The sequence below is a fragment of the Canis lupus genome, chromosome X, assembly GCF_003254725.2.
Source record: "Canis lupus dingo isolate Sandy chromosome X, ASM325472v2, whole genome shotgun sequence".
NCBI lineage: Eukaryota > Metazoa > Chordata > Mammalia > Carnivora > Canidae > Canis > Canis lupus.
In genome coordinates this window covers 6,786,709-6,809,630 of record NC_064281.1, presented here as the reverse complement: position 1 = coordinate 6,809,630, position 22,922 = coordinate 6,786,709, and the positions used below count along the sequence as shown (strand labels likewise).

Here is a 22,922-nt window from a genome sequence, read left to right as displayed (position 1 = left end):
TGACGTCAGCTCTCCCCCAGCTCGGAGGGGGCTGCCCCGAGGCCACCGGCGGTCCCCACACGGTGGGTCTGTCTCCTCCCCTCCCTCTCCACAGGTGACCTGGCCGGCAGCCCCGTCCCCGCCGCCGCCTCCTTTTACCCTTTTACTCGGGACCCCTCTGCTGGTCCCCGCCTGGTCCGCAGTGCCTGTGGCAGGCGCCCCTCCGGCCCCCCAGGGCACCTACTCAACCCCGGCAGTGCCCAGAGTTCTACCTCCCGACCTCTCCCTCTGTACCCCCGCAGCCCCACCTCCCCCCACCCCGGCACCGTGGGGTTCCAGCCACCTGCCCAGCGCCCCCAGCGCCAGGCCGGGTCACAGCTCACTCCCAGGGGCTGAGACGCGACTCACGGCCGCCCCCACACAGCTGCTGCTCCCCTGTTCTTCCTTCTTGCCAACAGGGACATCACCCCCTGCCCGCCGCAGCCAGGCCTCGTCCGGGACCCCACGCCCTGCCTCTCCCCGACAGCCACCCCCCGACCCTGTCAGGGGCTCCTCTGAGTAACTGGCCCTGAGCCCCTCTCCATCCGCACTTCACTGCCTTGTCACACCTGCCTCCTCTTTCTCCTGAACTAGTTTCCAAGCTCCCTGCTTCTCCGTCTGCGATGCCCCTTTCTTGCACTCTGGGACCAGGAGGACGGAACCCGAACGCCCCTTCACGGCCTGCTGGGTCACCCCCAGAGGGGCTCCGCTCCGCAGCCCGGGCTGCCAGACTCACCTCTATCCTCCCCTTCTGTGAACCCTCCACCAGGCCTCACAGCTTCCCGACCTATCGGGCCATGTTCTCTCCTGCCTCTGTGACTTAAGGAAGGGCTGCTTCTGATTTTAGAATCCTTTCCCTTTTCTCTGCCTGGCAAACTCCTAGAGAACCTTCAAGAACCAACTGGAATGTCACCCTCTAAATCATCCTTCCCTAACCCCCCCTCCTGAGTGATCCCACAGCATCTGATACCCAACCTTGGGGTGGCCACTAAAATATATAGCGATCGCCAACTAGATGCCAGGCATTGGAATATGTGCTTTCATACACACGCAACTCATTCAATATTTGGATATAATGACCTCCATCCTTGTAGATGAGAAGCCAGGTCTAGAAATGTCACCCCAAAGATCACCCAGCCTAAAGGTGTCAAGGGCAGGATGTAATTGATTTGTCTGGTTCCGGGGTCCCCTCATCGCCCTCCACACCGGACCTCTGTATGACACAGCCTCCCACCCGGAGCAGGTAACACTGTAATTGCTTGTCCACACCTCTGCCTCTCCAGCTAGTCCTTCTCCTTCAGAATCTAGCCCCGTATGTGACATGCGACCCTAACCCTGGCTCGGTAACTATCCCACGAAAGCATGGCCTAGCTGTTTGGAGGGATCCTCTTCAACATGTCTTTTATGAGTGCCACCTACCTTCCTGTGTCTGTCGGTGTCCCGTGACTTTTCCCGTAGCCAGTCGATGGTGTGGAAGTCTTCATATGTCCCCACATCAGGGAATGGCTCATCGAGGAAATCCATCAGGTTTCCAGAGCCACTCATCGCTCCTGCATTGACCATACTAGTTACACCTGGGAGAGAAAGCCTGTGATTGAAACCATCATACGGGACATCTGCACAGACACAACAGAAGGAGCCACGCATGGTGTTTTCTTATGCCAGAAAGAATTCTCTCCGCATGGGCCCCTGTGCTGTAATGAAATATCTATCCAGTCTGTCTTAGTCGCTTCGGGCTGCTCTAACAGTACCATAGACTGGGCGGCTTAGAAACAACAGAAATTTATTTCTCACAGTCCTGGAGACTAAAGTCCAAGACCAAGGCGCTGCAGGTTTGGTGTCCGGTGAAGACCCTCAACCTGGTTCAAAGACAGTCACCTTTCCACTGTCTCTTCACATGCTGGGAACATCAGAGGAGCTCTCCACAGTCTCTTTTATAAGGACACTAATCCCACTGATGAGGGCTCAGCTCTCACGGCCTGATCACAGCCCAAGGGCTGCACCCCTAACGACTCACGTTGAGGGTTAGGTTCCAACACATAACTTTGGGGAGACACCAACAGTCGGTGTGTAGCATAGTCAATTTTTGTTATTTGCAGTCGTTATGTCCTATAAAGTCACCATGAACACCAAATTAGAGAATTCTGAGGCAATGTCCGTGGGTGATCTGTAGGGCTAGGGTCCTGCAGGCCTCTGGTCACAACTTAGTAAACCGGTCAATATACAACCTTGCATTTTGTGTTTCTGTTTAAAGACAACTTATTGGGATCCCTGGGTGGCGCAGCCGTTTGGCGCCTGCCTTTGGCCCAGGGCGCGATCCTGGAGACCCGGGATCGAATCCCACATCAGGCTCCTGGTGCATGGAGCCTGCTTCTCCCTCTGCCTATGTCTCTGCCTCTCTCTCTCTCTCTCTCTCTCTCTCTGTGACTATCATAAATAAATTTTTAAAAATTTAAAAAAAAAAGACAACTTATTGAATATCTACTGCTGACTCATTAACACTGAAGTCACGGCCACAGCACTACAACTCACACCTGAGTGAAGCTTATCTGACAAACGGCTTTTCTCCATGAGGCACGCGCAGTAGCAGGCGCACGCCAGCATGGCACTCCGGGGCCGTGCCAGACAGCAGCATTACCAACAGAAAGGTACAAAGATGTGAAAAACATGGCACTAGACAGTCTGTACAAAGGACATTTGTTTATAGTCTGAGAGCCGAAATACGATGGCGGAGCTAGGAACGTGCCTTTCTGGGGAGTCAAACTTTTTGCCACTCTGCACACGCACGTGTCTGTGAATAAGCATGTGCTCACTGGGGGTTACGAGGGAATTTTAGTGAGCAGTCAGATTCACAAATACAGAACCACAAATACTGAAGATCGATCGCATGCATTTCTGAAAAATCTCAAGTTCTGCCAAAGCAAAGGGAACGCAGGCAGCACCCTCTGTGACCTCGGCCACAGCAACTTCTTACCAGACACGTCACCAAGGGCCAGGGAAGCAAAGGCAAAAACGAACCATTGGGACTTCATCAAGATAAAAAGCTTCTGCACAGCAAAGGAAACAGGCGACAAAGCCAAAACACAACCAAACCGGCAGAACGGGAGAAGATCTTTTGCAAACTTTGACACATCAGATAAAGGGCTCGTATCCAAGATCTGTAAAGAAATCAAACTCAACACCCAAAAAGCAAACAATCCAGTCAAGAAATGGGCAGAAGACACGAACAGACATTTCTCCAAAGAAGACCTACACACGGCCAACGAGCACATGAGAAGACGCTCCGCATCGCTCATCAGGGAAGTACAAATCGAAACCACAAGGAGATCCCACCTCACAGCAGTCACAATGGCTAAAATTAACAAGTCAGGAAACAACAGATGTTGCTGAGGATGTGGAGAAAGGGGAACCCTCGTACACTGTTGGTGGGAGTGCAAGCTGGTGCAGCCACTCTGGAAAACAGGGTGGAGGTTCCTCAAAAAGTTGAAAATACAGCTGCCCTACGACCCAACAACTGCACTACTGGGTGTTTATACCAAAGATACAAAGGTAGTGATCCAAAGGGGCATCTGCACCCCAATGTTCATAGCAGCCATGTCCACAATAGTCAAACTGTGGAAGAGCCCAGATGTCCGTCGACAGATGCATGGATACAGAAGATGTGGCATATATCTACAATGAAATACTACTCAGCCATCAAAAAAATGAAATCCTGCCATTTGCAATGGTGTGGATGAAACTAGAGGATGTTACGCTAAGTGAAAGAAATCAAAGAAAGACAATTATATGATCTTACTCATATGTGGAATTTAAGAAACAAAACAGAGGATCACAAGGGGAAGAGAGGAAAAAATAAGATGAAATCAGAGGGAGACAAACCATGAGACTTTTTTTAAATTTTTTTTTAAGATTTTATTTATTCATGAGTAACACAGAGAGACAGAGAGAGAGAGAGAGAGGCAGAGACGCAGGTAGAGGGAGAAGCAGGCTCCACGCAGGGAGCCCAACGTGGGACTCGATCCCGGGTCCCCAGGATCACACCCTGGGCTGCGGGCGGCGCTAAACCGCTGCGCCACCGGGGCTGCCCGAGACTCTTAATCATAGGAAACAAACTGAGGGTCGCTGGAGGGGAGGTGGGGGGAGACAGGGTAACTGGGTGACGGGCACTAAGGAGAGCACGTGATGTGATGAGCACTGGGTGTGATATGCAACAGATGAATCACTGACCTCTACCTCTGAAACCAATAATACATCATATGTTAATTCACTGAATTTAAATAAAATAAAATAATAAAATAAAATGCTCTCCCCCCACCCAAAAAAAAAAGCAGAGCATCAAAACAAGAGGGCTAGAGAGGCAAACAGGGTTGAGGCACACCACTCCAAATCCGATCACTGCAACCAGACCAACCACTGGTGCTCTTGTCAGATAAAGTACAGCACTCGGGCAGACAGCCTGTGTGTCATCACTGCAGACATTCGACATGTACAGCAAGAGCAGGGTGGCATGCTGGCGAGACATTAACTCACTGGTAGAAGCCAAGGCAATCCACAGAGACAGGGGGTGGGGTGTAGGGGGGACCCTGGAGATAGACGAGGAAATAGGACAACCTGCCACATGACCCGTGCTATGGTCGGAACATCTGTGCCCCCTCAAAATTCGTACGTTGAAATCCCATCCCCCAATGTAATGGTATCAGGAGGTGGGGGGCTGTTGGGAGGTGACTAGATCAGGAGGGCAAAACCCTTGTGAATGGGATTAGCACCCTCCTTATAAGAGAGACCCCAGAGAGCTCCCTCACCTCTTCTACCGTGTGAGGACACAACAAGAAGTCTCTGAGAAGAGGGCCCTCATCCAACAGTGCTGGCACCCCAATGTCAGACTCCCAGCCTCCAGACCTGAGAAATAAATGTCTATTGTTTCTAAGCTGCCCAGTCCGTGGGATTTGATTACAGCGGCCCAAACAGACTAAGACAAGCCAAGAGCTATGCCAGGCTGGCAGCACACTGCCCTGGGCAAGGAAGCCCTGGATACAGACGCTCACTTTTAATTTTTCTTAAAATACACTCAAAAGGGCTCCTGCTGCCAGGACAGTAGCCAAGCTGACAGTTTCTCTTTTGCCTGCCTAAGATAACAATTCCACTCCCACTATCCTGGCTCCCTGTGTCTGGAAAGGAACCGCAAATAAACCAAGACACCTTCCATGTTATACCACCCTCAGAGCCTGATTTACAGATCACATAGGAGCTAATTCGAGATGTAGAAAATGCTTTGCAGCAGGACCAGCGCTCCCCACCAGTCAGCAGGAAAAAATAATGCACTTTCACAAAGACAAGAGGTTGGAATAAGCACTAAATAAAAATTACTTTGGCAAAGAGCATGGAAATTTGAACTACAGGATGAGGACCACAAAAGTGCCGGAGTAGATGGTTAAAGAGGTGAAGGGTAGTTATAAAAATATTTGAACACAGGCTTCTCTCTTTGCTTTATGTATTTTTATATCTGGAGGACTCAACCATGACCTGATGAAACTGCATTTTAATCAGATTGAAAAGTCGCTATGGGTAAAGCGGGGTAACCACCTTACAAGCAATAAAGTGGTGATAGTGAGTGATTTATTGACCGTCTGTGCAACTCGGCTGCTTTAAAACTTTAAAAGTTTGAGGTCTGAGCTATGCCAAGCTGAAAACTATACCCGTTGATGAGTACCCAGGGAAGAATCATGTTGCATAAGTCAGTAGCAACCAATAATAAAAGGGAAGGAATAAAATTAGAAAGCCAAGATTTCATTCTCATTTCTACAAAAACAAGGTGGTAAGAGCTTTGTATTATATGTGGCACCGAAAACCTCTGATGGGAAAAATAAGGGAGCTGTTGACCCACAATCGGGAGCCCTCGTGAGAAAAACCAAACCAAAAGATAGAAGAACAGCAGAGACTTGGACATTCTATTAAAAGGGAGTTCACGTTACCTGAAATTTAACCAAATCTCTAGTCAAGCAACAACTCCAGGCAATACAGGTTGAATCAAAAAGTCACTCTTGAAAACAACTAACATCTTTAAATTTTGACGGAGCGTGTCATGGTCGTGACAATTAGACACGATTGGTAAAGGAAAACAAGCAAGATGTAATTCATAGATCTAGTCCAGGCCTCCCTGGGAGCCCAGAAGGAGGTCGTGAGGTCACTTCTGACGCTGGGATTAAGAAAGACAGGAGGGTCCGAGAGAAGTATAAGAAGAGGGCATCCAGGTTAGAAAAACGGAAAGAATTCTATCTGGAATCCATTTGGGGGATGTGGATGGATAAGGAATGAGAATCTGGCCAAATAAGGGAGCAATAAGGAGTGAAGTCCAAGGACTTGCTAACTGAGAAATCAACTCAACCTATATAAGCTCATTAGGGCACAAGGAACAACCCCGAATGGATACAAATAGTCATCTGTGCCTTAGTCGGGAGCCCTTCCTCCTTTATCCGTTTTCATTTCTTCTCTCCAATAAGAGCGCTTCTGCTGGCAGACGACTCCCAAGCTTATAGCCTCGAGGCCTTGGTTTTAGGATGGACAACATCCTGGGACCTGGATCTGAGACTCCTACTCCGTCCAGATCATCCAGCTCAGGGCTCAGCCAACTGCAGCTTGTGGCCTGCGGCCTGGTTTCGTAAAGAAAGTTTGAGCGGAACGCAAGACACGCCGGGCATTTATATATTGTCTCTGGCTGCGCTCAGATTACACGAGCAAGTAGTTACAACAAAGACTACGTGGCCCACAAAGCCTGAAACGTTTACTACTTGGCCATTTACAGAAAACATTTGCTGATCCCTGCATGCAGTGGACTGATTACAAAAATGCCCATATCCTCTACCCCTCTACCCCTCCCTGTACCTGCCACACTTTCAGTGGGAGTTCCGGGTCCTCTTCATTAAGAGGTGGTGTCTACTCCTCCACCCACTGAATCTGGACTGGCCTGTGGCACGCAGCAGAAGTGATGAGCATGCATGTGTGTCCCAAGAGGTGGTTGCTTTTCTGGGAGGGGACCTCTGCCTCTGCCATGAGAAGAAGCCTAGACTAGAATGCTGGAAGATGAGCGACCACATGGAATCAAGCCAGGTGGGTCATCTCAGCTGAGGCCATTCTAGATCACCTAGGCCCAACCAAGCACAGATTCCTGAGTGAGCCCAGGCAAGATCAGCTGAGTTTGGCCCAATCAAATCACCCAGCCACCCACGGACCCTGAGAATAACTGGCTATTGTTTCAAGCTACTGGGTTTTTTGAAGGAGTCGTCCTGTAGTAACAGTGTTTAATGTTGTTACTTGGGCTCCAAAGGAGAGGATAATGAAGACAGAGAACTTGGCTGTGGCATCACAGACTGACTCTGAGGGGAGGACAGGAACAATGAATGATTGATGATAAAACTGCCAATGGAGATGGGATGGAATCCCATCTGGAGGTAGGTGGCCTGACAAAATAACACCTCTCCTACACAACCATATTTACCTATAAAGGGACTTTGGAAGATACATGGGGCATCTAGATCTTTTATCCAGTCCTTTCCGGCAAGAAAGTTATCTAGGAGTTTGTTCTTCCAGGAGGACGACTCCGAGTGGCAGGGGGCAAAATGTTCACCAACAGATGATAACAACAGACCCCGTCCAGTAAAACTCACTTCACCCAGGGACCAATGAACACAGCATGTGTTAGCTGTGATGGTAGCACTGATGTGATTTATGACTTTGATGTTAAAAACAACTCTGGACGGCTTGGCTCACTCTCAATACAAGGATCTGTATCATTTAAAGGAAACCTGGATTTTGCCTGGTTGGACATTGGCAACAACAAAATGGTTTCTAGACGATGAAAGAAAGCAGGAAACCTCCCAGATCAAGGTAAAGAAGGACAGGTTCTAAGTATAATAGAGGCCAAATTGAATACAGAGCACCCCATGCCAGGCTAATAAGGATTATCAGCATGGCAGGCAGAAAGTGGTACTGTTTCCCCCACCTAGAACAGCTTTCCTACCCTCTGCCTGGAAAGCTTTTCTATTCACCGTCCAGGATTCTGCTGTTTCCTCTCTCTCTGTGTCACGTGCATTCATTTCCCCAGAGAGTTGGGGGCTTCCTCCTTGGCAATCAAAAGTCTTCTCTTTTTTTTTTTTTGAACAGCAGTTAACAAAATAACACAAGATCCACCCTCTTAACAAATTTTAAGGGTACGGCACCATGCGCGCAATGTCCTACAGAGGATCTCTAGAAATTTTCCGTCTTCCGCAAGGGACACTTCCTACACAGTGAACCCCGACTCCCCATTTCTCCCTCCAGCCCCTGGCAACCACTACCTTCTGCTTCTAGAAGTTCGACTCCTTGAGATGCCTCCTATGGAGGAAACGGCGCACTGTGTCCTCCTGCGACCGCCTGCTGCAGGACTTCTTTCCAAAGGCCACTGTACGTGCACGTCACATTTTCTTTGTCCAGCTGATGGGCATTTAGGTCGCCCACTCCCCCCATCCTTCCCAGCGGACCACGATGCCCTCTTTGCCCACCTGTCGCCAGGGAGGGGCACAGCCGCGGGCCGAATCCAGCAGCGCCGGGCGCTGGAAGTGGGGCGGGGGGGCTGGAAGGGCCACGGAGCGGGGAGACTGCGCATCCGGCCGGCCGCCCCGCACGTCAGCGAGGACAGCAGGGGACGGCACTGCCGCGGGCCTCCTGCCACCCGGGGTTCTGATCCTCTCTTCCACCTGCCCAGCTCGTCCGGGAATTGGCCAACAGGGGTTGGCGGCGAGGAGCGCGGCCTGCGCGCGAGAGGCCACAGCTGGAGGGCTTCGGCGGTGTCTCATCGCGGCGCCCAGGGGAGAAGCCCCCAGATGCCCGCCCTCGGCGGGGCGGGAGGACATCGGGGTCTAGACCCCACGGGCACACTACAGGGCGGGAGCCGGCAGAGTGCGTGGTCCTACGGGTCAGATCCAGCTCCCGCCTACTTTTTTTTTTTTTTTTTAATTCCCTTAGCCAACCTATAGAGCACCATTAGTTTCGGATGCAGTGGTCGTGATTCATCGGTTGCACGTAACACCCAGTGCTCGTCACATCACGTGCCCTCCTTCATGCCTGGCACCCAGTGATCCCCTCCCCCCACCACCTCCCCTCCAGCGACCCTCAGTTTGTTTCCTATGATTAAGAGCCTCTTATGGTTTGTCTCCCTCTCTGAGTTTTTCTTTAACATTTTATTTGAGAGAGAGAGAGAGAGAATGAGCAGGAGAGAGGGAGAAGCAGACTCCCCACTGAGCAGAGAGTTCAACATGACCTTGATCCCAGGACCCTGGGATTGTGACCTGGGCCAAAGGCAGACACTTAACCAACTGAGCCACCCAGGTACCCCACCGATTTCTTTCTATTCAGTTTTCCTTCCCTTCCTCTGTGATCCTCTGTGCTATTTCTTATATTCCAATATATGAGGGAAGCCATATGATCATTGTCTTTCTCTGATGGGCCTATTTCACCCAGCATAATACCCTCCAGTTCCATCCATGTCAATGTAAATGGTGGGTATTCATCCCTTCTGATGGCTGAGGAATATTCCATTGTATATATATATACACCACATCTTCTTTATCCATTCATCTGTTGATGGCCATCTGGGCTATTTCCATAGTTTGGCTATTGTGGACATTGGGATGCAGGTGCACCTTTGAATCACTACATTTGCATCTTTGGGGTAAATACCTAGTAGTGGAATTGCTAGGTCATAGGGTAGCTTTATTTTTAACTTGAGGAAGCTCCATATTGTTTTCCAGCGTGGCTGCACCAGCTTGCATTAAAGAATGAACGGGTCAACCAGGAAATTAAAGAATTTAAAAAGTTCATGGAAACAAATAAAAATGAAAACACAACTGTTCAAAACCTTTGGGATGAAAAAAAAAAAAAAAAACCAGAACCTTTGGGATGCAGCAAAGGCAGTCCTAAGAGGGAAGTATATAGCAATACACGCCTTTCTCAAGAAACCAGAAAAGTCTCAAATTCACAGGCTAACCTCACACCTAAAGGAGCCAGAGAAAGATCACCACCTGCTTTTGTATGGCTCACGAGCTAAGAATGGTTTTTACATTGTTCTTAATAATTGAAAAGAGGAATGATATTTTGTGACACACGAAGATCATGCGAAATTCAGTGTCAAAATGAAGCATTATGGAAACACAGTCCCAGTCGCTAATTTGTATATTGTCTCCTGCTGCTTTCTACATGGCAAGGGCCAAGTTAAATAGTTCCAACAGGCCACCCAGCCCACAGAACTTCAAACAGTTATGGTCTGGCCCTGAAGAGAAAAAGTCGGCTGCTATAGAGCAAAGAGAATGAACAAAGGATAATGACATCCAACAATGTGGATACATTTTACAACATAATGTAAAACAAAAGCTGGAAATAAAAGCTGCCATTTATATAAAGCTCACAAGCAGGCAACATTAATCTGTGGTGTGAAGGTAGGGATAGTGAGTTACCTTTCAGGGGTGGGATAGGGCCTGGAAGGGGCCAGAAAGGACTTCTGGGGGCCAGTTGCGTGCTGTCCCTTGATCTGGGTGCTGGTTATGTAGGTGAGTTCCCTTTGCAAAAAAACTTATGGAGGTGCACACTTAGGATTTTTGCATTTTTATAGATAAAAGGCTCAGTTAAGAGATGTGATTTCAGTCTGGCAGCACCTCAAAAGGTTAGAGTTTCCACATGACCCAGTGGTTCCACTCCCAGGCTCATACCCAAGGGAACTGAGAACATGTCCACACAAACACTTATACACAAATGATCAGAGCAGCCATATTCCTATACTAACCAAAAAGTGAAAACAACCCAAAAATGCCATCAACTGATGAACAGACTAGACCCCAAAAATGAAACTAAGGGACCTTACTAGCAACATTTCAACCTGGAAGCTTTGGGAAAATTGAAAAGGTCATTTATAACACTAACACACACACACACACACACACACACACACTTTGAGGTTTATAGGATATCCTACAATCAGAAGTTTCTCCAACTAATTAGCTATCCTAATGCTTCAAGATTCCAGATGCCTTTGGCTCATGAATGAAGATAAGATCATACCACAGCTCTAACAAAGTGCTAGAGCTAGAGGTCACCCGTATTCACAAGACACCGCAAAAAAAGCATAGGACCCAAGGAAGAAAGGATCTAAGAATATGGAGTTCAGAGCCAGATCTTGATTAGATGGCACCAAAAAAAAAAAAAAAAAAAGCAAACAAAAAACACCAAACGCCAAAAACTCAGAAAAACTTCATTTCTTGCAGCTTTTCTAGAAGCTCCAAAAGTTATCACAAGCAGCCACTACTAAGTCTGTCTTCTTGCAGCCCCTTGTGCCGGCCACTACTCCAAAGACCACCAGGCTGGGCACCCCCGGTCTCAGCAGGGGTGTCATCACACCACATGGCCACCAGCAAATGCTGTGCTAGCAGCCTTTCGGCCTGGGTACCCTCAAGTCCCCGAGGAAGGTCCTGTGGGCCCAGGAACACATGCGGGGACTGCCTCCTCCTTCCCCATGTCTCTTTGACATGTGAGTCCCACCTCTGCTCAAAGAGAAGGCAGGACACCCTCCCCACCCTGCCCTGCCTCGCCCGCTGTCCTTCCTTGGCCTCCTGTAGCTGGAAATCCCACCTCAGGTCCTGAAAACCTCCCACCTCCAGAGCCCGCGGCTCTGGCTCTCTGCCCTGAGCCACTGGAGGGCAATCACCCACGGCCACACCTGTCACCTTTGGTGGCTTCTCTTCTCCCACCCATGCTCTGAATCAAGTGCTTCCCAAACTGTGCTTGCAATGGGTAAGTCACCTCAGTGCGAGGCCTGCATTACCATGACGGTCGGCGTGACCAGCTAACTTGACCCCTTCGCCATCCAGCCTCTCCTCCGAGGGCGGCCAGGCCAGCTCCTGACCCATACTCAGTCCTCGGACAGGGGAGGGAAGCAGGAGCTTAAACTGAATGAAGAAACCGCCCCCCCCCCGCTGCCTTTATTCTGATCCAGGATCTCTGTCACACACCACCGGGACACTCCTAAGAGGTGTGATCCAATACAAACTCATCGCTAGCTTCAAATTACACAACAGAGCGTGGTTCTCTCAACTCGCTCATGTGGACAGAGCAAGGAAAGGGTTACTGCCATGAAATCCGAGGCTGTCACAAACATCTGTTTATCTGCCATTTCTGCTGCCCTGAATTCAAAGATTAAAAGAGGAAGTTTAAAATATAACAAGTAGGGATCCCTGGGTGGCGCAGCGGTTTGGCGCCTGCCTTTGGCCCAGGGCGCGATCCTGGAGACCCGGGATCGAATCCCACATCGGGCTCCCGGTGCATGGAGCCTGCTTCTCCCTCTGCCTGTGTCTCTGCGCCTCTCTCTCTCTCTCTCTGTGACTATCATAAATAAATAAAAAAAATTAAAAAAAAAATAAAATAAAATAAAATAAAATAAAATAAAATAAAATAAAATAAAATAAAATAAAATATAACAAGTGGCGGCGCCTGGGTGGCTCAGTCGGTTAAGCGTCTGACTCGTGATGTAGGCTCAGGGCACGATCTCATGGGTCTTGATCTCCTGGGTCGTGGGATGGAGCCCTGGCAAAGGGGCTCCAGCATTGGTGCTGGGCTCTGTCGCGGCAGGGGGTCTGCTTGAAATTCTCTCCCTCTGCCTCTTCCACCACTTGTGCGTGGATGCACATGCGCTCTCTCTCCCTCTCTCTAAAAGAAATATTTTTAAAAAATAATTTAAAAATAAAAATAAAACATAACAAATACACCAGGATTTTCTGTCCCCACAAAGTACACACACACACACAGACTCTCTCTCTCTCTCTCTCTCTCTCTCTCTCTCCCCCTCCTCCAACCAGCCCATGATAAGATACAGAAAGGCAGTATCCATCTGTGGCTCTCCCTGTGCCTCCAGGCCCAGCAATGGCCTGTACAGAGTTCCTGCCACACACAAAGGAAGTTATAGGGAAGCCTTGACCTTGGTCTCTTCACCCACAGTTGTAAAACCACCGCATGGCCACATGCACATGAACTGCCCTATACATGTGGCTTTGTTGTCATCACCCAATTTCTAGAATAACTACTGTATCTGAGGCTGCCAGTGCCCCACCCATATCCCTCAAAACCTTCTAGTAAGCTCCAGCTTATTTCCAACTGAGATCATTGTTTCAGGACCCACAGAAAGGGGCTCTGCTGACATGGCCTGCCTGAAGTGCGTTATTAGGAGCAGGTATTAATTGATACCTCTCAGGAACTGGTATATAAATACCCCCACTCTCTCACCCTTGGAATGGAGTCATTTCAAGGTATGTGTTTCTTTTTTTTTTTTTTTTAAAGATTTTATATACCCATTCATGAGAGACACACACACACAGAGACAGAGAGAGGCAGAAACACAGGCAGAGGGAGAAGCAGGCTCCACGCAAGGAGCCCATGCAGCACTTGATCCCGGGACTCTAGGATCACACATGGGCCAAAGGCAGGTGCTAAACCACTGAGCCACCCAGGGATCCCAAGGCATGTGTTTCATAGCCAGGCAGGAAAGATTTACCACTGCAGGCTTGAGACTGCTCCCCTTGGGAAGGCCTGCTGCTGGCAAGGCTGGCCCTTGGCTGGCATGTGGAAACCTGGATTTCAAGAAGCTCCCACCATTCCCAGAACTGGTAAGAATGGCTCACTGTGACTACACTGGTTGTCCAAATAATGTAATTTATGCTGAACTCCTGCTTTCCTTCTAAGAGTCTGGAATTTTGATAATGAGCTAGACGGAGAGTACCTGAAGGAACAACCTCCAATAAATCTCATGGGTACTGGGGCGCCTGGGTGGCTCAGTGGTTGAGTGTCTGCCTTTGGCTCAGGGTGTGATCCCGGGGTCGGGGGATGAAGTCCTGCATCAGGCTCCCCACAGGGAGCCTGCTTCTCCCTCTGCCTGTGTCTCTGCCTCTGTGTGTCTCTCATGAATAAATAAATAAAATCTTAAACAAAAACCTCATGGGTACTAAGACTCTAACAAGCTTGCCTTTTCCCTTTGCTGACTCTCCCCTACATTCCTTATGATAATAAGCCAAACCCCGAAAACAACCACATGCTGTCTTTTGAGTATTCCTAGTTGAATCCAGAGATGATCCTGAGGACCTGGGACACAGCAAGCTGTTTCCTAGAGTTTCCAAAGCGTAGCATTAGCCAACAGTTGCCCATTGGGTGAGCTGCATCAACAGCCCAGCATCTAATGGCCACCTTCTTTTCCTGGTCACACTTGCCCTGCCCCTCCCAGGAGCCCCTGCATCTCCCAGAGAGCTCCCTGCACTGGGATCCTTGTCTCAGGATCCACTTGTGAGAGAATCCAAATGAAGGCAGTATGGCATTTTCTACTTCATCAACCAGTACGGCCTTTGCCTACGTGAAACCCATGAGTGATGTTTTCATGGCTCTGTAAAAACAGGCAAAACCTTCATGACCTGGGGCTAGTTATCAGAGTTATCAGAGAGGACACCAAAAGTGTGATCCATAAAAGAAAAAAATGGGGGGCACCTGGGTGGTTCAGTCTGCCTTTGGCTCAGGTCATGATTCCAGGGTCCTGGGATCGAAGCCTGCATGGGGTTCTCTGCTCAGTGGGGACTCTGCTTCTGCTTCTCCCTCTCCCTCTCCCTCTGCCGCTCCCCCTGCTTTCTCTCTCTGTGTGTCAAATAAATAAATAATATTTAAAAAGAAAAAATGGATGAATTATACCAACGGGCAAAGTCAAACTTCCCATCCCTGTAAGAATTCGGAAAACCCTGGGATATATTCAACTGATTCCTACGGAAGAACAGTCCACCAACAAAAAGGTCCAGGCTGTGCTGACGCCTCTAGCAATTGTGGGACAACCTGAGCTTCAAAGTGGCCTGCCGTACGCTCCGTGACAGAACACTGGTGGCTGATCACCACCTGGAGATACAAAGATTCCAGTGTGCATCAGCATGACCAGCAGAGCTGGCTCCAGGGCCCACCCCGGTAGCTCTTCTACCAAGCTCCCAGGGAGGTTGATGCTGCTGGCACATGGGCTGTACTTGGAGTGAACCACTGGCCCCTTAGCTAGCCCTTTGTCCCCTCCTAATCCCCACTCTCCTGCGTGCCCTGCATCCTTCCCATTGTGTTTTAAACACTAATGCTTTTAGTATTGATCTTATTTATAAATTACATTTTGCTGGAATAATTACTTACAAGCTCGCTTCCTCCCATATCTGATTGTGAGGTCCTTGAGGTCAGCGGCCTATTATACTCTTATTTATTACCTGGACATTTGAGGAAGTGTTTGCTGAGCTCTGCTCTTCGGGAATATCATCCACCAAACCCAAAAAGCTTAGCCAACCACATGTACTATCTCTAGTCAACAAGACGCATTGCTGATACTATAACCCATCTATAGATATAAAACTCTATGGAACAGTCAGCTAAACGCTTTCGACATCACTGCACAGACATGCTCAACAACACACACAAGAAAGACATTTCCTCTGTGCATACACGTAGGACAAAAAGAATATATAAACTAAGTTGAAGTCACTATACACATAAAATGTGGGTGGCTTTAAAACATTTCTTAGACTATATATCACTTTTCACACGCACTATCCCACAGTTTTATAGTTTGTAACAATGCAAGTCTGAAGAGCACAACGTGCTTTCCCTACTAGGTTTGCAGGTTTTTCTTTCAACTGCTCGATTCATCTTGATTTTCCTTTATTACTTTTCACCCGTGAAAAAAGTTGAGCTGACAAATATACAGACAGATATCCTGCCGAGTACAGCAGCCCAGGGTCCTGGCTGATATCCAGCCGCAGGCACTTGACACGGAATCACTGGGGCCCCAGGAGTGGACTTTGAACCCAGGGTAGTGGCTAAAAGCACCACAAGCTGAACAGTTCCTTTAGGCAAACCCTTCTTCACCATTCTTTTTTTATGTTTTTTTTTTACATTTTTTTAATTTAAATACAATTTACCAACATATAGTATAACACCTAGTGCTCATCCCATCAAGTGACCTCCTCATCCAAGTGAGGGAGGCGATAGGGACATTGGTTGAAAACTCCCTTAAGCTCTCTCAAGAAGTTTCTCTGAAATAAATTTGGATTAGATGATCAGAACATTTACTATAGGAATTCCAGTTCTACACAAAGATTTAAACTATTAGTCTACAATCCCAGATAAAGAAGCTCAACAAACTCCAAGCACCAGGAGTAAATAAATAAACAAAACAAACCACACCAAGGCATATCATCATCAAACTGTTAAAACCAGTGAAAAGGAGGATATCTTAAAAGCAGCAAAAGAGGGACACTTGGGTGGCTCAGTAGTTGAGCCTCTGCCTTTGGCTTAGGGTGTGATCCTGGGGTCCTGGGATCCAGTTCCACATCAGGCTCCCCGCAGGGAGCCTGCTTCTCCCTTTCTCCCTCTGCCTGTGTCTCTGCATGCCTGCCTCTCTCTCTCTCATGAATAAATAAAATCTTTTAAAATAAATAAATAAAAGCACCAAAAGACACAAGACACATATGCACAGAGAACTCTCCAGCTACATCCAACCGTGAGGACAAACAATATCCCGCCACAGGCACTGACACTGACAAGGGTGAAGCTCGCAGCCCTGACGTTGAGCGAAAGCCAGACACAAGGGAATACGCAAGTCCGTTAATATAAAGTCGCAAACAAGCGAAACCAATCTGTAATAGCAGATACCCTTGGGCTGGGAAGTGACGGGAAGGGGACCTGCAGGTGGCTTCTGGGGACTGGCCGCGTTCCAGTTAATCCGGGCACTGGTTACGCAGGTGTGTTCACTGAGCGACAACTCAGCAAGCCGTGCACTCGTGCTCTCCACGCTTTTCTGCACCTGCCTTTCGGTGAAGCTCCACTGAAGGGCAACGCAAGAGCCATCAACTAGAAATCTCACCCGCCTGGCTTTACAAAAGCCAGACTTAGCTGGCACGCTGCTGCAACACTTCCCTGAGCAGCCTGTGATATACTTTCCTTTCTTTTGAAATACCCACCACATCATGTCTAACCAGAATGATCTCCCGCTGAAATAACTCAGGTGCAAAGCCTGAGCCCTCTGACAAAACCAAGGCACTGGGGCTGGCAGACGCGGCGGGCGGCGGGCACGGGCTCCGTGCCGCACTACAGGTCAGGGGGCAGCTTCCCCCGTGCACGAGGGAAAGGAGATGCCCACGTAGCACTGGCAAATGCTGGGTGCTCGAAGTGACGGCCAGACATCCAACGGGCCCCGGCAGCTGGGGGTCACCGTACGGAGTCCCAGGCTGCGCAGGCAGATACAGGGACAGATGTACAAGCAGCTCTCCCCTTCCTGAAAATCAACCCACTCGAACTCATCGTCCATGCACCCTAACTTCTGATGCACGCACCTAACCCTGGCATGCAGCTCCCCTACCCCCCAGCCGGGGGAAGGGTGGGAGGGCGAGCGGTAGGGAGGAGAGGGGAGAGAGAGAGACCACAGCTTGAACAAATGCGGAGCAATCAGAGAAAAGTGGAGCTTCAGAAGGGGCAGGAGGGAGGCGGCCACAGCCTGGGGACCGGGGGCGGCCAGCACCAGGCCCCCCCCCACCGGCCCTGCTAGTTCGGGTTCTTAGCATTGTACTCGCCGGGCAATGCTGTGCAACACCTCAGCCCTGAACCCGGCAGCTTAAACCAATAAACACGGACGATCTTCCAGTTCTTGCGGGTCAGGAATTGGGCGGCGGCTTGGTCGGTCCCCAGCTCGGGGTCTCTCCCGAAGTCGCGGTGGGCTCCGGGCGCTGTCCGCCGGGGCCGCGGGCCTGAAGGCTGGCTGGGGGCAGGAGGCCGCCTCCCCGTGGGCGCCTGCTGCTGCGGGGGGCCTCAGGTCTGCCCACCCGCGTCTCGGCAGGATGGCTCGAGCGTCCCTGGGACACGGTGGCTGGCTTCCTCCAACGCAGGTGATCCGAGGGGACGAGGTGGAAGCAGCAGCGTCCTGCGGCCCGGCCCTGGCAGTCCTCCAGCGTCACTCGCGCGGCACCCACTGGCGGCACAGGTCGCCCAGCGGGGAGCAGGCTGCGCGCCAGGAGGCGGGTCGCGGGGGCCCACCCTGCAGAGGGGCTCCCTGGGCCGCACGCTTGTCGTCTCACCCCGCGCCTTGCCCGGAACCACACCAATTTCAAGATCATTTGAGATGACGGACTCTCCAAGACGCAGCCGCCTCTCGATGGCGAGGGGCCACGATCCATCCCCTCCTTCCAGCCAGTCCTCCAGACCCGGAGCTGGGCTCCCAGGGCGCAGCCAGTGAGAGGAGGCCCCTGGCGGCCCTGCGGCGAGGGGCCAAGGGCCAGGGGACAGTCCCACAGGCAGGGAAGTTGGGAGCTGAAGGACTGACGGAAAGACACCGAGAATGACACCCTGCCTGGAGCCAACAAGCCGGGGCAGGGCCTCCTCCTCGGCCTCCTCCTCCTCCTCCACCCTCTCTCCTTCCTCCTTGTCCCCCCCCCAGCAGGACTGGGGAGCCGCTGGGGGCCGCTGACCCTCCCTCCCTCCGTGGCATGTGTCCTCCGGCCCCGGGCCACACAGCCACTTGTCACGGTTGGGAACACAGCCTGCCTGCGTGTTGGACAGGGGATGTGGCCTCCAGTGACACAATGGACCAGTGTTCGCAGTCCCCACCGCAGGGCCAGGGAGAGGAGGCGTGAGGCTCTGCGTTCCCGGTGCCAAGGGCCAAGGAGTCCGAACCTCCCCAGAGACTCCTTCTCGCAATAACACCCCTTCCTGGGGCTCCGCGCCTGGGCCACTGCGGGCGCCTCGCGAATACTCAGCAGCGGGGGCTCCTGACAGTCCCCGCGCCGACCACGGGCACCCTCGGGCCGCACCACGGATGAGCTAACTGAGGCCGCGGGCCCAAGCCGCCCGGGGGGGGGGCGGCAGGGGGCCAGCCCGCAGGCCTGGGGGTGCGCCGGTGTTACCTCCCTAAAGACCCCATTCCCAAAGAAGGCTGCACTCTGGGTCGCGGGGTACCTCGACGTGTGAAATGAGGGCCGGGGCCACCAGACGGTGACCGGGGGCTCCATCCCCAACGGGACAGCCGCAAGGACAGCCTTTCTAGCACCGTACGTGGAACGCGGGCACCGTGTCGTCTGCTGTCCCTGTTTCCGCTGCCCATCGGGGTAACGCTGCCCCGACCCGGGCACGAGAGGCCATCGCACAGGCGTGACTTCAGCCGGGGCTCCCGGGGCGGCCCAGGCCTGCCCCCTGCCGAGCACGTGCGGGTCAGGTCACCCGGCCACCACGCCAGCCCCCTCGCCCTCTTGCCCACCTCTGACTTCTCACAGCAGCCAGAGTCACCGTTCCGAATGCAAGTCCCCACATGTCACTCCCACACCCGAAAGCAGCCAGCAGCTTCCCAGCACAGAGAATAATCCAGGCTTGGCGCCACCCCTGCCAGGTTCCCGCCTGCTCCGTCCCCGGCCGCCCCTCAGAGCACCTTTCCCACCACGGGCTCCCTGGGCTGCTCCCCTCGGGTCACACCGACCTCCTTGCTGTCTTCAAACGCGCCCGGCCGGGCCTGGCCTCGGGCCCTTTGCTCCGCTGTTCCCTCACCCCTGAACACTCCGGGCCCTGGACGCTCACCTGGCTCTCCCTCACTTTATTCAGGCCCCTGCCTTGCCTATTTGGTACCACAGTATATCCCATTACCCAGACTGGTCGACCCCAACCAGGAGCAATTCTGCACACCAGGGGACATTTGGCAATGTCTGGAGTTTGGCTGTCACAGCCAGGGGGCAGGGCAGTGCTTGCTACTGGCACCTAGCGGGTAAAGGCCAGGGACGCTGCTCAACGTCCTACAATGCACAGGAGAGTCCCCACCACAGAGAATCATCCAGTCCAAATGTCCATAGTGTCAAGGTCGAAAAATCCGGGCCTGCACGCATAGCAAGGACCCAACAGATATTCGTTGAGCAAGGAGTGAACGCATGAATGAATATCGAGGCTCACGTCTTACGGAAACATCTCTGCAGCCAGACATGAAAGTGTACAGATTATAGGATTCCAGGTGTCTGAAGTTCAAGAACAGGCAAAAGTAAACTGTGCTGACACAAACCAGAAGAGCCATTGCCTCTGCCACAGGGTTTGGCTAAAGGAGGGCAAGAAGGGGCCCTCCGGGGAGTATCTGCTGGAAATGTTCCCCGTCAAAACCAACTGAATTAAAAATCCACGCATTTTATGGGATCCCTGGGTGGCGCAGCGGTTTGGCGCCTGCCTTTGGCCCATGGCGCGATCCTGGAGACCCGGGATCGAATCCCACGTCGGGCTCCCGGTGCATGGAGCCTGCTTCTCCCTCTGCCTGTGTCTCTGCCTCTCTCTCTCTGTGTGACTATCATAAATAAATAAAAATTAAAAAAAAAAAATCCACGCATTTTGTTCCATGCAAATTACATCCCAATAAAAGCAAGCAAACAAACAAAGCACTATATACATCCCACAGATGACTGTATTTGCACAGACATTTTCAAAAACCATATATACCCAAGTTAGCAGTGGGGGCCGTTGGGAGGGGGCTCAGGGGACTGGGCATGCAAAGGAGACTTCGTGTTCTTTCCATAACCTTGATCCTGCTGGAAATTCTCACCACGTGCATGGAACATGGAAAACAAGTCATTAAAAAATACTTATCCCGGGGCACCTGGGCAGCTCAGTGGTTGAGCATCTGCCATTGGCTCAGGTCGTGATCCCGGGGTCCTGGGATCGAGTCCCACATCGGGCTCCCTGCATGGATCCTGCTTCTCCCTCTGCCTGTGTCTCTGGCTCCCTCTCTGTGTTTCTCATGAATAAATAAAATCTTTTAAAAAATAAAAAAATAAAACACTTATCATGATCTGTGAAGGAAACCCACTCCCGCCCTTAAAAAGGAAAGTTTATCTCTGCTGTCCACTGAAAGAGTGGTTAAGCAACGGTTTGATAACAAGGTCCTCCCCGCAGCCGGCACAGCAGTGGCTCAACAGACTTGTTGAGGGAGAGTGTGCGTGGGGAACACACTGGCCCCAACACCTGCCCCCACGGGTGCTGGGAAAACAGATAAGCCCCACCCCTAACTAACACCCCTCAATCTGGCTCAGGAGGGTGGAGGGCTGGAGGACAGGTGGGTGTGCTGGTAACCTTGGCGCCAGCAGGCCTCACGTGGGGCCTCAGATCCACCAGGGGCACCTGGAACTCCGATCAAAAATGCTCCTGCTGGGCCTCACCTCCAGACCTACTCAGTCAGAATCCCCACATGGCCAAAGGTCTACATTTCTTTTCTTTTAAGATTTTATTTATTTTAATTAATTGATTAATTAAATTCATTTATTAATTAAATTTATTTTTGAGAGACAGTGTGCAAGCAGGGGGAGGGGAAGAAGGAGAGAAAGGATCTCAAGGAGACTCCCCGCTGAGCACAGAGCCCGACGTGGGGCTCCATCTCACCACTCTGAGATCATGACCTGAATCAAAACCAAGAGTCAGAAGCTTAACTGACCTAGCCACCCAGGCACCCCCTTTTCTATCGTGTTAAAAAAAAGTTTTCATTGGGGCGCCTGGGTGGCTCAGCAGCTGAGCATCTGCCTTCGGCCCAGGGCATGATCCTGGGGTCCTGGGATCGAGTCCCACATTGGGCTCCCCACAGGAACCTGCTTCTCCCTCTGCCTGTCTCTCTCTCTCTCTCTCTCTCTCTCTCTCTTTGTGTGTGTGTCTTTCATGAATGAATAAAATCTTTTTAAAAAAAAAACAAAAAAACTTTTTATCATGAACATTTTCAAATACACAGAACATTATCCAGAAGAACCCAACAAATAACAGCAGTCAAATTCAGTAAGCGTTCCCATTTGGCCTTTTTTGCTGTCCCCATTTTAACTGAACCACTTACAAGTAAATTACTTCTCTAGAGGGGCAGCCCAGGTGGCTCAGAGGTTTAGCACCGCCTTTGGCCCAGGGCCTGATCCTGGAGACCCAGGATCGAGTCCCACATCGGGCTCCCTGCATGGAGCCTGCTTCTCCCTCTGCCTGTGTCTCTGCCTCTCTCTCTCTGTGTCTCTCATGAATAAATAAATAAAATCTTTAAAAAAAATTATTTCTCTAGAGCACTGGTTCTCAAAGTGTGATCTGGGGACACCTAGGATCCCCAAGACTCTTTAGGGGATCCATGCAGTCAAAAACATTTTTATCATAATCTTAAATTGTTATTTGCCTTTTTCCCATTCTCATTCTCTTGTGAGAGTACCGGAGAATTTTCCAGAGGCTACATGACACGTGATATTGCAACAGATTGAATGTAGAAGCAGGTATGAGAATTCGTCTTGCATTCAGCCATATGTTAAGGAGATCTCCAAAAATGCTTTAAAAAAATTTTTTTAGGGAACTTGTTGCTATCATGACACTTCATCCCTAAACACTTCAGCATGCATCACCAAAAAATAAGACTCTTGCACATACTCCCGTGTTAGTACCTACTGCTGTGTAATAAATTAGCCCCAAAACACGGCAGCAGGAAACACACACGAGTTATCTCACTGTTTCTGTGTCAAGAATCCCCGAGCTGGGCAGCCCCGGTGGCGCAGCTGTTTAGCGCCGCCTACAGCCCGGGGCGTGATCCTGGGGGCCCGGGATCGAGTCCCGCATCGGGCTCCCTGCATGGAGCCTGCTTCTCCCTCTGCCTAGGTCTCTGCCTCTCTCTCTCTCTCTCTCTCTTTCTCTCTCTCTCTGTGTCTCTATGAATAAATAAATAAAAATCTTAAAAAAAAAAAAAAAAAGAATCCCCGAGCGGCTTAGCTGGGTGCCTACGACCCCGCAGGATTATCACATCTAATGAAACTTAGAGTAGTTTCCTCACATCATCTAACAGACAGTCACATAAAAAT

General features: G+C 50.7%; 1 protein-coding gene across 3 annotated transcripts in view; it reads right to left on the bottom strand.

The window, feature by feature from the left end:
- The window catches only part of CLCN4 (chloride voltage-gated channel 4), a 69,317-nt gene that overhangs the window by 39,281 nt on the left and 7,114 nt on the right, over positions 1-22,922 (bottom strand). For 2 of the 3 annotated variants that reach the window (XM_025436310.3, XM_025436317.3), the window contains one exon: positions 1,438-1,592. In XM_025436310.3, coding sequence (XP_025292095.1) covers positions 1,438-1,581 — 144 coding nt within the window. In that variant the 5' untranslated portion in view covers positions 1,582-1,592. Of the gene's footprint in view, positions 1-1,437; positions 1,593-6,900; positions 7,118-22,922 lie in introns of those variants that run through there. The other variant, XM_025436323.3, reaches the window with a different exon arrangement.